This window comes from Pinus tabuliformis, chromosome 2_2 (genome assembly GCF_031772625.1).
Source record: "Pinus tabuliformis cultivar Carrire ecotype Pingquan chromosome 2_2, CPIR1, whole genome shotgun sequence".
Classification (NCBI taxonomy): Eukaryota; Viridiplantae; Streptophyta; class Pinopsida; order Pinales; family Pinaceae; genus Pinus; species Pinus tabuliformis.
This window is the reverse complement of record NC_142300.1, coordinates 805,793,356-805,810,764: the sequence shown is the minus strand read 5'-3', so window position 1 is coordinate 805,810,764 and position 17,409 is coordinate 805,793,356. Positions and strand designations below refer to the sequence as shown.

At 41.1% G+C, this 17,409-nt stretch overlaps 1 protein-coding gene across 1 annotated transcript; it reads right to left on the bottom strand.

The window, feature by feature from the left end:
• Window positions 1-12,309: 12,309 nt before the first annotated feature.
• Window positions 12,310-16,488, bottom strand: LOC149195409 (uncharacterized). Its single transcript, XM_089407904.1, has one exon. It carries the CDS (start codon window positions 16,486-16,488, stop codon window positions 12,310-12,312), a length of 4,179 nt encoding a protein of 1,392 aa, XP_089264030.1.
• Window positions 16,489-17,409: the final 921 nt, after the last annotated feature.

Below are 17,409 nucleotides of genomic sequence, written 5' to 3'. Positions count from 1 at the left end.
GATTTATGTGGTCCATCAAGGAAAAAGTCACCTCGTGGAGAAGAATACTTTATATTGTTCATTGACGACTTTTCCAGAATGTGCTGGATAGGACTTCTAAAGCATAAAGATGAAGCATTTGAAAAGTTCAAAGCCTTCAAAGCTTTGGTTGAAAATGAATCAGATCACGAAATCAAATGCCTCAGGTCTGATCGAGGAGGGGAATTTACCTTGGATGAATTCCTCAACTTCTCTAAAGAACATGGAAAAGGAAGGGAATTCTTTACCCCAAGGACTCCTCAGCGAAATGGAGTGGTAGAAAGGATGAATAGAACTATTCAACAAATGGCTCTCACTATGCTAGATGAGTCTAGAACTCCTACAACCTTCTGGGGAGAAGCTGCATTTGCGGCTGTCACTATTCTCAACAAAGAAAATGTCCGGGTAAACAACAGTCAAACTCCTCATGAACTTTGGTATGGTAAGACTCCTACTGTAAAATACTTCAAAGTTTTTGGAAGTAAATGTTACATCAGAAGGACTGATGAAAAAATTGGCAAGTTTGAACCTAGAGTAGATGAAGGCATTCTCCTTGGTTACTCTTCCCGAAGTAAAGGATACAAGTGTTATAATAAAAGACTAAGGAAAACTGTTGAAAGTATTGATGTTGTAGTTGATGAGGCAGGCGAAAATTCAAAGAAGGTAAAAACTGAAGAGTGGGAAGAAGATGAGGATTATACTTCCACATCAATTCAGACTAATGCTGAAGAAGAAGAAACCAATGAAGCACCAGAAGAGTAGATAATGGTAGAAGAAAAGACTCCATCTAGAGATGTTCAGAAAAATCATCCAGAGACTCAAATTTTGGGATAGAAAGAGGCAGATGTACAGACAAGACGAACTATCACAGAACCTTCAAGCTATCTAGCATTGTTTTCCTCCGTCGAACTGCAAAATGTACATGAATCATGCAAAGATGAATGTTAGGTCAAGGCCATGAATGAAGAGCTTGAGAAAATTGAAAAGAATAATACTTGGGAATTAGTTCCTAGACCTCATGATAAGAATGTCAGGAACCAACTGGATATTCAAAAACAAGCTGAATGAAAATGGAGAAGTTATTAGAAATAAGGCCAGACTTGTTTGTAAAATGTATGCTCAACAAGAAGGTATAGACTTTGAAGAAACTTTTTCACCTGTTGCTAGACTAGAAGCCATAAGAATGTTCCTTGCTCTTTCTAGCTTTCAGAAGTTCAAAGTATATCAAATGGATGTGAAATCTTCCTTTCTTAATGGAGATCTAGAAGAAGAAGTTTATATTGAGCAACCAGACGGATTCATCCTTGGAAGTGATCCAAAACTTGTATGCAAACTCAGAAAAGTTCTCTATGGTCTAAAACAAGCTCCAAGGGCCTATTATCATCATCTTGACAAATACCTTCATCAACAAGGTTTTTCAAAAGGATCCGTTGATAACAATCTACATATAAAAATTGATAGTGATAAATTGCTAATACTTCTTGTGTATGTTTATGATATCATTTTTTGGAGTAATGAAAAAGCCATGAGTCAAAACTTTGCTTTGGTAAAGCAAAGAGAATTTTAAATGTCCCTTCTTGGTGAGCTCACATATTTTCTTGGTTTACAAGTTCAACAAAATAAATATGGTATTTTTCTATCACAAACCAAGTACCTCAAGCAGATCTTCAAGAAATATGGCATGGAAGAATCTAAACCAATATGTACTCCTATGGTAACAGGATGCAGCCTCAACACAAATGATGAATCAACAACTATACAGCAACGAACCTACAGATCCATGATTGGTAGTCTGCTCTATCTAATAGGTACCCGACCAGACATCATGCATGTAGTAGGAATAGTTGGAAGATTCCAAGCAAATCCAAAGGAAGCACACCTTCAGGCAGTCAAAGGGATCTTTGAATATCTTCAAGGAACTCAAAATTTTGGTTTATGGTATCCTAGGGATACAGATCTTACACTTCATGCATATATAGATGCAAATTGGGCAGGAAGCGTGGATGGCAGAAAAAGCACTAGTAGTGGTGCATTTTATATGGGTTCTAGATTAGTTTCTTGGTTTAGCAAGAAACAAAGTTCAATTGCATTATCTAGAGCTGAAGCAGAATATGTGGCTGCTGCATCTTGCTGCACACAACTCCTTTGGATGATGCAAACGTTGCAAGACATTCAGATCACATGCACTCCACCTATCTCCATTCTATGTGATAATACAAGTGCAATCAGTATTTCAAAGAATCCAGTCATGCATTCAAAGAAAAAGCACATACCTATCAAATATCATTTTCTCCAGGAAAATGTGCTTGAACAAAAGGTCGAATTAGAGTATGTTCCCTCCAAGGAACAGGTTGCTGATATATTCACTAAACCACTGCCCAGGGAGACATTTGAATACCTCAGACATAAGCTGGGAGTAGATGATGCATCATCTTGTTGTTGACACTTATCTGTTTCAGAGAAAAGTGGTTGTACGTGAGTTTCATGAAGAGCATCCACTTACATACGCTGCTTTATGTGGATACAGTCATGTATATGTTGGTTTGAAGAAAAAACAGTGGGCGAGACTCAGGATGAAAAGAGTCTGATATGGGTCTGATAGAGACCATCTGGCACAGGTTCATGGGGATCATATACTTCTAATAATGCATTGTTGGCATTATCTTAGAAGATCTTGGTACAATTTCACAGTTGTTTTTGTTATGAAACCAACTCAAGAAAAGATAGAAAATATAGATCAACACCTTAGAATTCAGCCTCTTCAAGGGGGAAACCTCCTTTACATTACGTAAATGAGCAATTCTTGGATGATTCGAATGACAAAACCTCCTTTCTATATATAGGAGTCTAAGGAGTCACAATATAACCAAGCGACCTAAAAATAATAATATAAAGCCACAAAAATAACAATAGAGGGATTCTACGGGGCATAGTAATAACAATATGGGGATAATAGGGGCACAACAATATTAATAAGGGATGCAACTACAATAGTAATGGGGTAATCACTAGTATTATAGGGACCCAACATGCCCCTCTCCTTCAAAAAAGTGTTTTCCTCAATGCTTGAGTACTTCTGGATGCTTCTGTATAAAATTCCCATCCTCCCATGTGGAATCTTCAGCGGATAAGTTCTTCCACTTGATAAGATACTCCAAAATTGATCGATTTCGTAGCTGTCAAGTTCTTGTTTCTGTGAATGCTTCCAATTCCAATATAATTTTTCCTTCCTCGTCAAGTTCTGGCAATATTGTTTGAACTAGGAGCTTGTCGCCTATAACCTTCTTTAAACACGAAACGTCGAAAACTGGGTGCAATCGAGAAGCTGCAGGAAGCTCCAATTTGTATGCCATAGTACCAATCTTTTGCAACACCTTGTACGGACCATAATACTTTGGTGATAATTTATTATCCTTTCTAGCTTGCTTGAGGGACATTTGCTTATATGGTTGTAGTTGTAGGAATACCCAATCACCTACATCAAAACTTCTTTCACTACGATGTTGATCTCCCTGTTGTTTCATTCTATTCTGTCCCAACATGAGGTTATCCTTTAGGAGTTGGAGGACTTGTTGTTGATGTTCGATGTGATGTTCCACTGCTTGAACCTTAGAATTTTCTCTTAAATATGATGTGATGGATGGTGGCTGATATCCATAAAGTGCCATAAATGGGGTCATTTTTGTTGTTGTATGGAAGGAAGTGTTATACCACCATTCAGCCAGAGGCAACCATTTGACCCATTGTGTCTATTTATCAGATACAAAGCAATGAAGATATCCTTCCAAACATTTGTTTACTATCTCAATTTTCCCATCAGATTGAGGATGATAGGATGAGCTATGAGTTAACTGAGTACCAAGACAAGAAAATAATTATGTCCAAAAATTTCCACTGAAAATGGGATCTCTGTCACTTACAATAATCTTTGGGTTTCCATGTAGCTTTTGAATTGTTTCCATAAATGCAATAGAAATTGTACTGGCTTTAAATGGATGTGATAATGCACAAAAGTGTGCATACTTGGTAAGTCTGTCAACTACCACCATGATGACACTCTTTCCCTCAGACTTGGGTAAACCTGTGATAAAATCCATTGAAACCTCCTCCCAACGTTGGCTTGGAATAGATAAAGGTTGTAATAGACCTGGTGTCTTAATTGTTTCAACTTTATTTTGTTGGCAAACCAAACATTCCGCCACAAAGTTTTGAATATCTGATTTAAGGCCATCCTAAAAAAATTCTTTCTTAACCCTGTGGTAAGTTTTTAAAAATCCTGAGTGCCTCCTAAGGGAGAAGTGTGCATTTCCATAAGAATATTTTGTTTTAGTTGGGAATTCTTACAAAGGTATAAGCGATCTTTGTACCATAAAGAATCATTTTGCCAGCTAAATGTATCAGACGTAATGGAATCTTGTTGTAACTTTCGAATAAGTGCCCACACTTCTTCGTCATTCTTCCATTCCTCTCTTACTTCGTTTATCCAATTGGGTTGGATAATAGAAATGGCGCACAACAATGCTTCCACATCCTCATCCTTTCTTGTGAGTGCATCTGCCACCACATTTTTCTTCCCTTTTTTGTAGATGATTCAAAGTCATAACCCAACGTCTTTGTGACCCACTTTTTTTGCTCTTCAAAGGATAATATTTATTCTAAAAAGTATTTAAGGCTATCATGATCCGTTTTTACCTTGAAGTGTCTTCCCATTAGGTAGGGTCGCCATTTCTTAAGTGCATGGATTATTGTCAACATTTCCTTCTCATAAATAGCTTTGTGTAAAAACTTTCCCTTGATTGGCCGACTTTCAAAGGAAATGGGTCTTTCATCTTGCACTAAAACAACACCAATTCCGTTTCCTGAAGCATCACATTCCACAATAAAGGTTTTTGTGAAGTCCAGTGTAGCTAAGACTGGTGCTTGGCACATTGACTCTTTAAGATGTTCGAAGGCCTTTGTTGCTTTTGGACTCCATGAAAATGCATCTTTCTTCAATAATGTTGTGAGAGGTGCTGTTATTCTCCCATAATTCTTAAAAAACTTGCGATAATACCCTGTCAACTCGAGAAATCCTTGCAGATGCTTTATGGATGTGGGGATTTTCCATTCCTTAATGGCTTTAATTTTGCTAGGGTCTACCTTAACTCCTTCATGAGATACAATATGACCCAGATATTCCACCTCTTGTACTCCAAAGAAACATTTGGATCTTTTTGCATATAATTGTTTCTCCTCTAATAGTTGTGGCACCCTGTCAACATGTTCAACATGATCCTTCCAAGACTTGCTGTAGATTAGTATATCATCAAAAAACACTAACACAAATTTTCTAAGGAATGGTTTGAAAATGGAATTCATCAAACCTTGAAATGTTGAAGGTGCATTGGTAAGGCCAAAAGGCATGACCAAAAATTCATAATGACCCTCATGAGTTCTAAATGTTGTTTCTGGAATGTCTTCAGTCTTCATTCTGATTTCGTGATATCCTGAATGAAGATCCAACTTGGTGAAGTAAATTGATCCATGCAATTCATCCAGTAATTCATCAATGACAGGAATGGGAAACTTATCTTTAATAGTGAGCTTGTTGAGCTCCCTATAATCCAAACACATGTGCCATGATCCATTCTTCCTCTGCACTAATACTACTGGAGTAGAGAAAGAAGTTTGACTCGGTTGAATTATACCAGCCTCTAGCATTTCTGCAACCGTACATTCAATTTCACTCTTTTGGGCATAGGGATATCTGTACGGCCTGATGTTTGGAGGAAAACTTCCTGGAATCAGATGAATATCATGATCATGATCACGAATAGGTGGCAGAACATTGGGAGTCTCCAATACCTTGGAATGATTGTCCAGGACTTTTTGGAGATCTAGAGAAATAGATGATTGCAATGTGGAAACATCTAGCGAACATAATTGTGCAATTACACCTCTTTGTTCCTTTTTTAGAAGCTTTGTCATACCAATAGAGCTGATTATCTTTCCCGGTTTCCCTGCAATACCCCTTAATTCATCTTCCTTTCCTTCCAAAGAAAATTTCATGAAAAGTTCTTGAAAATTAAAAGTTATTGTACCCAAGGATTGTAGCCATTGGACTCCTAGTACAACATCAGCACCTCCCATTTGAATGGAAATCATTGGGCTAGTCAATACATATTCTCCCATTGATATATTAATATTATGGCACTTTCCAGAGCAATTTATTGTTCCTCCATTTGCAACCATCACTTGACACTCTGGTGCTAGATATAAGAAGCAATTCAATTATTTTGCTACCTTACAATGAATAAAATTGTGGGTACTTCCTGAATCAATCAACACTATTACCTTTTTCTTCTTGATTTGTCCTTCTATCTTGATGGTTTGAGGAGTGGTAATTCCCGCCAATGCATTACAAGATATGGTCAGATTCATTTCTTCTTTATCTAGGCTTTGTTCCTGGAGTATATCCTCTTCTTTTGACCTTTCTTGCTCCTTTTCTTCTTCCTCTTCGCAATCTATGTAGAATAATTTCTTCTCAGCACACTTATGACCTTTAGTGTATTTGCTATCACAACTATAACAAAGCCCTTTTTCCTTTTTTCTTCCAATTGTTGTGGTGTCAACCTTATAGGTTGTGAAAGACTAGGGGCAACAACACTTCCATATTTATAGTTGTGAGTGGTATGCTTCCTGGTTGCCATAATTTTTCTTTCCATTTTTCTTTCTAACTTGAATGCCTTCTCTAATGAATCAGGTTCCCAAAGGCGAACATCATGTTGGATATTATCCTTTAAAGTCCCTATGAACACATCAATCCTATGCTCCTCTGGAATATTTTTTACCCTTATCTTCAGTTTTTCGAACTCCTCAATGTGCTCCATTATTGAACCCTTTTGTTTGAGACTTGTCAATTGGCTAAAAAAAGTGTTGCTTTTTGTATCCTCATAATGTGCTGTCAATTCTTCCGTAAAAATTGCCCAAGTGATAATTTGTTTATGAGAGCAAAGCCATTGATACCATACAAACTGATTTGGTTGCAAATATAAATTTGCAATACGTACCTTTTGTGTGTTCTGCACATTATTGAGATTGAAAAATTGCTCCATCTGTAATATCCATGTTGCGGGATCCTTGCCATCAAACTTCACCATATCAATTTTTGGAATATGGTGGGTCTTCGATCCCACATTAGAGTCTAAGAAATCATGATTAACATTTTTTTTGTTTGCATCATGAGCTTCCTTTACTACCTTTTAACCATTAGCTTGTAGAAAATTTGTCAAATGTGTCTTCAAATCTGCCATGTCTGTCTTCAAATCTGCCATGTCTCTCTTCAAATCTATCTTCAAATATCTCTTCAAATCATCCATCTTAGCTTCCATGCCCTTTATCTTAGATTCCACGCCATTTATCTTAGCTTCTGTTAGCTTTTGTGAGAGTGACATTTGTTGCACTTGTTCTTGTAATTTTGATATATCATGTAGCATTTCTTCCTCTTCTTCATGAGTCATGCTAGAGCTTTCAGGTTGTTTACTAGGTGTTTGCATTTTCTTTCCTCAGGGCATCAATTACTGATAATAATGCTCTACTATGCCCTTTGAATTCCTTCAAAATAAATTTTCAAACCAAGCTTAAGCAAAAATTTTAAAAAATCTACACACCTTTTTTCACTTTGTAGGAGCTCGATATTGCCTCTGATGTATCTCTGTACTTTTTGATCATCCAGTTCTGAAATTACGACCTGTAGTAGCCCTCTGTGTCCTCTTTCTAATGCCACCAATCTGACCCAAATCGGATTCTCCAAGGAAGAGTTATGCGAAATATCCCATAGTGACTTGATTATAGACTAGTTCAGTAGAGCGAAATTGTACGACATGCCACGAGTCACTGTTTCGACTTTTGGCTCTTAAAAATGTATACAAGAAACTACAGTCTGTCTTGTTTCTATAACTTCTTACGAAATTTCAATCTGATGCTCAGAGAGAAAGTTATGACGATTTTCCCCAGGTCACCTGTTTGGAATGTAATTCAAGAGTCTGCAAAAAGATCAACTTCCTCATATCATATCTCCGCAAATATAGAGCAAAAAGCTCTGAAATTCGGATCCGAGGTTCAGCGCGATGTCTTCTCAAATGGGTTTCTTTTTTAGCTTCTGAAATGTCACAGAAATAAATTTATAGCGAAAATTCCACGATGACCAATTTGGAGCAGCGAAACCCTAGAATCCAAAGCTCTGATACCAAATGTTATGAAACCAGCTCAAGAAAAGATAGAAAAGATAGATCAACGCCTTAGAATTCAGCCTCTTCGAGGGGGAAACCTCCTTTACATTACATGAATGAGCAATTCTTGGATGATTCAAATGACAAAACCTCCTTTCTATATATAGGAGTCTAAGGAGTCACAATATAACCCAGCCGACCTAATAGTAATAATATAAAGCCACAAAAATAACAATAGAGGGATTCTATGGGGCATAGTAATAACAATATGGGGATAATAGGGGCACAACAATATTAATAAGCGATGAAACTACATTAGTAACGGGGTAATCACTAGTATTATAGGGACCCAACAGTTTTTGTTTCAGATGGAACAGGTGCAGAGGGAGATCATGGTTGCTTGTCTGGATGATGATTGACAGATGCTGTCGATGATAGTCGTTGATGACTATTATAGTTTTGTTTTACATATTTGGTCTCTATGTCATGTATATCTTTTATTATCGAGGTCATGTAACAACCTATTTTGTTTCCCCACTATGCCTAGGATGGATGATGTAATGTTCTTCTTTTATCATGTATAAACTTTTGGTATATCCCCAGTTGGTTGGGTGGATGATTCAATCTTGGTATATCCCCATTTGGTTGGGAGATGGATGTATGTATGAGACCTTGGTGATAAGAAGGTGATTTGTGATGTATAGAGTCATGTTCTTCTTGTAGAACATCTTTTTGCAGACCTTGCTTACCATCAGGGGGAGCATGCATAGCACTCTTCAGCAGATCAGAGATTTCAGTATGTACTTAGGGGGAGCATAACCCTTTGCCCTTGATGACAAAGGGGGAGAGTGACTTGGGTTTGCCATCAAGTCCAAAGGGCGAGATTTTTGGCATTATGACATAGGTTTGGCACTATGACACAGGTGTTGTCCTTGATGGCAACTCACTCAGATGACAGATCAGAGTTCAGTCTCTCAGAATGAAGGAAAAAGAGATATATGCAGGTTCCAATTAACCAAGCCACGTATACATGTGGGATCGCCGACCCAAAGGCGCATATGCATATGCACGCACTTTCACGCAAGGAAAAGTGTGTACATGTGGGAAACTTGGTTTTGGTCCATGGTATTTTCTCCCTGGTATTTTGACCCGTGGTATTGACTCAAGGTATCTTGACCGAAGTGTCGACCCTAGGTATTTGGTCCAAGGTATTGCTTCTAAGTGGTTTTGGACCATGGTATTGAGAAAGGCCTCAGACTATAAAAGGAGGAGGAGATCATTAGGCAAATGCATTCAAGTACTGAATATCTTATGAAGAAGAAGATCTAGAACACTGGTCATTAGGTTATGGTGCATAGCTGGATCTGGATCAAGGAGGAACCTGAGTGCTTGAAGAAGGATAAGTTCTATTGATGGGTCAAGATCTTAAATCTTGAAGACAAGTATCTTTATGTGGTTTTTATCTTTTATCTGAATAATTGGGGCATGTCGTAATCTGTAAATCTGATGATATGGGTATAACTGATGTCTGAATAGTTGTAAATGTTAAGTCATCTTTTACAGATCTGTACGCAGGTTCAGTATAGAAAAAGTGTGTATACACACTGGTTCGCCAATTCAAAACAACGTATACGTAGGTTTGCCTTCATATAACAGCGTATCCATGCAAGTTAGGCACATTGAAGTAGCATACATTCCATATAATATGTTTTAGCTACTTCTGTTTACTGTTGCAGTGTTCTAGGTTCTGGTTGGGTTCTGGTACTGTTACTGTATTCTAGTTACAGCATTCAGAGAAGTGATTGTTTGATTCAGTTTTGGTTAAGTGCAAGGGAGATTGATTGATGCAGATATATTTTGATGCTATTGATGGATCCAGTCTGAAAATTTATGAAATGTGGTCCCTGGAAGAAAAGAGAAGATTGTAGCCCTTTGTAGGTCAGCACCTACGTACTAGTACATCAACTAGTACAAGAACTAAGGGGGTTAGAGCTCCCTTCTAGGAGAAGCTAGAGAATGAGAGAAGGTTGTAGCCTTCTGTAGGTAGAAGCCTGCCTACCGATATAAGACTGAACCAGTATAGAAATACTGTAAAAAGAAGTTTCTTATTTAAAGAAGATAGAGACAAATTGCAGCAGGTGGCTTTCACCCACATTGGGTTTCCACCTTATATCTTGTGTTCTTGTGTGTGATTTTCTGCTTTGTTTTTACTCTACCTGTTACTACTTGTATGATTTTGATACATAGATTAAGGATCAACTGACTAAATAATAAGTTTACAAGGTATACGTTGGTTGCTCTAAACACAGTTGCATATATACGCAAGTTGCATTAACAGAAGTAGCGTATATAAATCTGTTTATGGAAATGAAATATCGTTAAGTTGCTGATACTGATTCACCCCCCTCTCAGAACTATTTCCAACAGATCCCACTATGCAAATTTTAGCTCTAGGGAGTGATGACTCGATAGCTTTACTTTCATAAACATTTATTGTTCTTTAGCTATAAATAATGTATATATTCTTATTATGGTTGATTTCAATTCCATTTAGGCATCACTATGTATATACAAGGATTTCCCTTGGTTTTTGGGTGTGTTTAATAAATTGTTTTTTTTCTTCTGAATATGCTTAATTCTATTTATCGTACAAGTCAAAAATACAAAATAGTGTACAAAGGGCAAGGCTAAGAGAATTTTCCTGTCAGCCCTTGCCTTGCCCTGTCATCAGCTCCAAAATTGAAAGGATTCAAAATTGGAATTGTAGCTGGAACATTGCCGACACAGATACATAACATAAAGTGACTGAAACGACTCCAAGACACCGGGGCCTTGGATTGACACATACATGGATGGACAAAGACAAACAGACATGTGGACCCATAGCCAAAGACACCTGAACGATTACGGTTAACACCTGAACATTTACAATCGACACATTGACAAATATAATGCCGCCTCATAGCCGAGAAACACATCAAGATCCCAACAAAAAGAATAGAGAATACCGAGGCGAGTTCAGTCATCCTCAGTAGTCTGGGGCTCCTCTACAATTCGACACCCAAAACAGAGCACATCCTCTGAATCTGAAAGCTGGTTGACCGCATCATGGCTACCCTCACGGGCTGGCCTGCTTGGACCAGCATGTTCAGCTTGCGTGGAAGGGCCAGCATCCGGTGCATGGTTGATAGTAGGGCGCTCAAGATCCAGCACGCGGTCATGCCCAGACGCCATCCAACTCGGCCCGGGATCTCGACCATAAGTCGACCAACCTGCTCCTGTTCCAACCGGCGGGCATGCAATGGGGGATTGCTCCCTGCTGGAGCGCTGCCCTTCCGGCAGAGGCTCAATCTCCACATTTTGCGTGACTCTAGGCTCGACAGCAATCGAAACGACCAAAGTAGAATTGACTTGCGGGCAGGGGAGCCTATACCTGAGCATGGGGAGCTCCCGCTGCCCCTCTTCAGAATTTGGGCTGCTGCCATGCTGCCCCCTCTCTTCCACAATGCTGCCCTGAAGTCTTTGTGGCCGCGAAGTGACCTCGAGGGAGGAAGAGGGCGAATAGTAATCGTCCTGCGGGGGAGCCTTGCCCTGAATTCCCCCTCTTCGGCTACCCATTCGCGGTCTTGCTCTCGACATGACTGCGCCCTTTCCAGCACAAACACTCTGAACTTCTACAGCTACCAGAATTGAAACCAACACTATGAACCCACACCAGCGCCCCGTTCCGACCCCAACGCCCAGAATCGACACCAGTGGCACGAACCAACTCCAGCACCAATAATTCACAACAGGCTTGCAAACCAGCGGCTCTCCTCTCAAATCGTCATTCCCAGTTCCGTCTGAGCGGAGCAAGGTTTCATTGCTGTGCTCCCTCATACTCTTTTGCACCTCCATCTTACGCAGCTTTAACCTCATCGCTGCATCGAAGTCCAAGACCTTCCCTCGAGCCGAATGGACAGGCATTGATGCCTTAATTCCTCTGCCTGCAAGCGGAATAAAGTCCCGCTGCGCGTGGTACCACCGTCTTCCGTGAGCGAGCCACCTGCCCACGTGATGGCGCGTGCCATTCACCGAGCCCCTATGCACCCGCATCCGGGATGTTGAAATCCTTCTTCGCCAGTGAGATGCAGTCATTGTTGAGCTTGTCATCTTCTGAGTTGTCCAGAGAGCCTACAAAGTAAGGTATGCTCTGGGAAGCACCTTGGTTGGCTAATCTATCAGCCACCTTATTCGCTGTTCTTCGTGCATGCATGAATGTTATACTTTGGGGAGTATGTAGCATTTCCTCCATTAATTCCATCCTGCTTAATAGTCGCCAGCTTGCGGCTACCTTGATGGCCGACGTACCCGCCTGGATTCTTTGGGCAGCGCTGATAAGGATTAAGGAGTCTCCTTCTACTTCCAAAGGGAAGTAATTATTCTGCTCTGCAAGGCATAAGCCTCTCCATAAGCCTTCCAATTCAGCTACATTATTCGTATCTTTACCTAGCGAGCCATAGAAGATCTGAAGAATTTCCCCTGTGTGATTTCGGAAGAGTCCTCCATAACCTGCGAGCCCCGGATTACCTTTGGCTGCCCCATCAAAGTTTAACTTGAAGGAAGCATAAGCTGGAGGGGACCAGCTTGAAGGAGAGGCGCTGCTGTTGGAAGATCGTGTGCCTTCTTTCTTTATCACTGAGAGGTTTAAGTTCCAGGACTTCAGGATCCGACATTCTAAAGGGGAATCTGGCATATCCTCATCTGTCCAGGATTTGAGAGCTAGAGTTTCTTGCAGCTGTTTGATGAGGATTAGCCATAATGTTTCAGTGGGCCGGGAGGAGTTGTTGAAGATTCTGTGGTTTCTTTCTTTCCAGAGAATCCAGTATATGAATCCTGGTAAGAGTCTCCACAGAAAGTTGAGAAGCTGACTTTTGAAAGGGGAGGGAGCCCATTTCCTTAAGTTTTCCGCTATGTCTTCTGTTCTGGTCTCTGATCTCATGTTACAACTCTCAGCTTTCCTCCAAATTTGCTCAGCGAGTGGGCAAGTTTCCATGAGATGCCCAATTGTCTCAGAGTTAATGTTGCAGTTCGGGCATCTAGAAGGCCCCACGAATCCACGCTTTAGCAGGTTGTCCCAAGTGAGCACTCTTCTCTTACTGAGCAGCCATAGGAAAGTGGAGATTTTGGGCCATATTCCTGGTTGCCATATCTTTTCCCAGATCCTGTCCTTGTTGAGCTGGTCTCCAGTGTATCTGAGCTGATGGGCTTCTTTAGTAGTAAATGTGCCTTTATGCTGATGGCCCCATCTGAGGCGATCCTGTAGAGCAGAGTGTCGAATTTTCCTGAATGATAATTCTCTCTCTATGTCCTCATATGTCTCTCCTTGCCAATTACTTTGCCAGAGATTGGCTTTTTTCCAGATTCTGAAGTCGGTGTTTGCCGTCGGTTGCCAAAATTGATTGACTTGAGTGAGCTGTGCATGCTTCATCTGCTCTTGCCAGAGAGGCTTGTGAAAAACTGTGGCCAGCTTGGGGAGCTGCTGCCACGAGTCCTCCCAAAATCTTGCTGTAGTACCTGAGTGAATCTCCCAGAAGCTATGCTCTTGAATGAATTTGCTGTGAGGTTTGGCTGCGTTCCACATAGGTGATCCCTGAGTGGTGGAGTTGATTCTGATTAGATCATTCCATTGGCTGCCCGGAGCATATTTTGCCTGCCATAGTTTGGCCCATGGAACATTGGGCTTAGTGATCCAATTCCACCACATGCGTGCGCCCATAGTATTATTGCTCTGCAAAGGGTCTCGTAGGCCCAGTCCCCCTTCAGATTTGGGTTTGCAAACATCTTTCCAGTTTACGAGCGCCCATTTTCTGTTCAGGCCTGAAGACCCCCAGAGGAAATTTCGCTGGAGATTGCGAATAGATTTAAGTACCCATTTAGGGGCGGCCAGAAGAGAAAAAAGATACAATGGCATTGCTTGAAGAACCGCTTTGATCAGGACAAGCCGACTGGCGATGTTGAGAGCGCGGAAGGTCCAAAGTGTGAGCTTGGATTCAAGCTTATCTAAAAGAGACTGCCAGGAGGAATGTTTGATGGCCACAGCAGCCAGAGGAGCCCCTAAGTAGGTCGACGGAAGTTTGGCAATAGTAAACTGCAAAATTCGAGCTATGTTCCTTTGAGTGGAGAGGGGAGTATTAAAGAAATATAGCTGGGATTTCGACGCATTGATGGAGGTGCCTGACGCTTTGGAAAAAATGGAAAGCAGAGACTTGAAGACAGAGGCTTCTTGCGAGGATGGGTGTCCAAAGAGCATGGTGTCGTCAACAAATTGTTGGTGGGATTGGGGAGGAAGGCCATGAACAGAGATGCCTTTGAGCATTTGAGAAGAGACGGCAGCCTTCAACAGTCTGCCTAGCCCCTCTGCCATAAGAACGAAGAGGAAAGGCGACAGGGGGTCCCCTTGTCTTATACCCCTTGAAGGCCTAAAAGGAAGAGATGGAGAACCATTTAACAAAACAGAAAAGCTGGGAGAGGAGATTAAGTTGTAAATCCATCTTGTCCAAGTGTGACTAAAGCCAAAAGCTATGAGCATTTTTTGAATATAATTCCAACTGAGCTTGTCAAAAGCTTTGGATAGATCTAGTTTTAGAAGCATACCTGGCTTTTTTAGTATCTTGAGAGAGTGAATCACCTCATTTGATAAGACGATGCCATCCATAATCTGCCTCCCTTCCACATAACCTGTTTGTTCCGGTGAAATGAGCAAGGGTAAGAGTGGTTTAAGCCGGTTTGCGATGACCTTAGAGATAAGCTTGTATATGACATTGCATAAAGCAATGGGTCGAAAGCTTTCCGGCTTGCTTGGTTCCGCACATTTGGGAACTAGAGCAATGAAAGTGGTATTGAGGGCTGGCAGAATCCAGTGCATGCTTCTTGATTCTTCCACCAACTCCCATACTTCTTCTTTAATTAACTCCCAGAATTCATGGTAGAAATTGGCAGTAAAGCCGTCTGGCCCCGGGGCTTTGCCGTCCTTGAGCTGGTTCATTGCTTCCTCAATTTCTTTCAGGGAGGTGGGCTGAAGTAATTTGATATTGTGCTCATCTGTTACTATTCTGGGAATATGCTGTGTGATAGCTCTGATTTCTGCTTCCTTGTTTCCTTCCGGCTCTTTGAGGATGTCTTGAAAGTAATGTGTGAATTCCTTTTCCATGTCTTCATGGGCTTCAATTCGCTCTCCTTGAGGGTTGTTGATAAATGTGATGTTATTATGCATGCGCCTTTGTATAGCTGTTCTATGAAAAAAATTTGTATTCTTTTCACCCTCTTTCAACCAGCTGATTCGTGATTTCTGTCGCCAAAGTATTTCTTCTTGCTTTCTCCGTTCTTCTAATCTATTCCAGAGTGTTTGCTCATTTTGGGATTGCTCCTCCGTGCGTCCTTCTTTGATGATTTCTTGCTGTAGAGCTTCCATTTGCTTTTCCAACCTTTGTCGATCCTCATGAATGTTGCCAAATTGAGTTTTGTTCCAGTTCTTGAGTACTTGCTTTAGGTTTTTCAGCTTTAGCTGGAATTGATACATTTTGGCTCCTGCGGATGGCCTATAAGACTTCCATGCCTCCTCAACAACCTGCCTGAACTTTGCGTTGGTAAACCAAAACGCTTCAAAGCGGAAGGGCCTATTACTTCTTGTACCGGGCCGAGACCAATGAAGCACGATGGGCCAATGGTCCGAACCTCCGTGGGGCAGAATTGAAGCATTGAAGTCGCCACCTAGATGTATTGCGTTGTCTGAGAGTAGGAACCTGTCAAGCCGAGAGGCAATATGATTGACCCCATTGCGCTTGTTAGTCCAGGTGAAAATCCCATTGGTGGTCGGAATATCCATTAAGTGGTTGTCCTGTATAAAGTTACTGAGTCCTTTGCTGTCGTTTTCTAGTCTTGTTCTTCCCCCTGTTTTCTCCTCCAGTGACTGAATGGTGTTGAAGTCACCTCCACTAATCCAGAGCGGGAATTCTCGGTGCTCATTTAAACTAGAAATCGTGTTTAGCAGATCTAATTTTTGTTGAATGCTTTGTGGAAAGTAAACATTGGAAAGATGCCCGTGGATGTTGGTTCCAATGAGATGAAAGGAGGCTTGAATGAGAAAATGGGTGGCATGGAAGTCGTAAAGATTGAGAATCTGTGGGTTCCACAGAATAGAAAGACCTCCAGAGGCCCCTGAAGAGTCTACTGACATTGAGCTGCTACCAGCCCATATCTTATTTCTTACTTTGTCCATGGCTATTGTGCTTTTTTTGGTTTCTTGAAGAAAAACGATAGAGGGTTTTTCTTGTTGAATCAAGTTCTTGATCATCCTAATTTTTGAGGGGCTGTTGAGCCCTCTCACATTCCAGGAGATGAGCTTCATGGTAAGTGGGATGCAGGTTTGTAAAACTTGGTCAGCTTGGGGAATCTTCCTGATTCCACCAGCAATTCCCCTACTGCAATGGTCCTCTGCAGGTCAGTTTTGCGCCCTCTCCTCTTGTTTTCTTTGAGACTTTTTTTGATATCCCATGGACTGCCTCCCTGTATGCCTAGATGCTTGTTGTGCTGTACCTTGGCTAGGACTCCTTCCAGCCGGTCTATTTGCCATGGAGGAATAATATTGTAATCTTTTTGCTTGCAGGCGACTTCAAGTTTGAAAATGTCTAATCCCTCTAGGATGATGTTCTCCGGATCCTGTTCCATGTTGCTAGGGGCATTTTGTTCCTCTTCCGCTATGGTATTTTGTAAGCTAAGTGCTAATGCTGCATCCATATCCATGTCAGATGCCAGTTGAGTGGGATCTAATTTGGATTTCCCTTTGTCAGCGGATGAATCAATGATATCAGAAACTGCCTTTGGAATATCTTCAGAAGGAGAGAGGGGAGATTGAACAGCGCTGGGTTTGACTGGGGGCTTAGGAGCGTGGAGTTTAAGGGATGAAGATGGCTGAGAGTCAGAGTCGAGAGGCGCTCCACTGGAAGGATCTTGGTTGGCCAGAGGTGAAAACTGGTTCCGAGAGTCTAATCTTACAGAGAAATCAGGGACAGCCTGATTCTTCTTAGAATGCCGGCGGCGGTTGGGGATGAAGGTGAAACCTTCCGAGTCAGTCTGTGTTTCTGAAGTAAAGGCTTTGGTTTGTTGATTAAGAGGGAAATCCCTAAACAGGTGTCCATGA

Coding starts and splice junctions, on each gene's coding strand:
- LOC149195409 (XM_089407904.1), bottom strand. CDS start 16,488: ATGGACAAAGTAAGAAATAAGATATGGGCTGGTAGCAGCTCAATGTCA.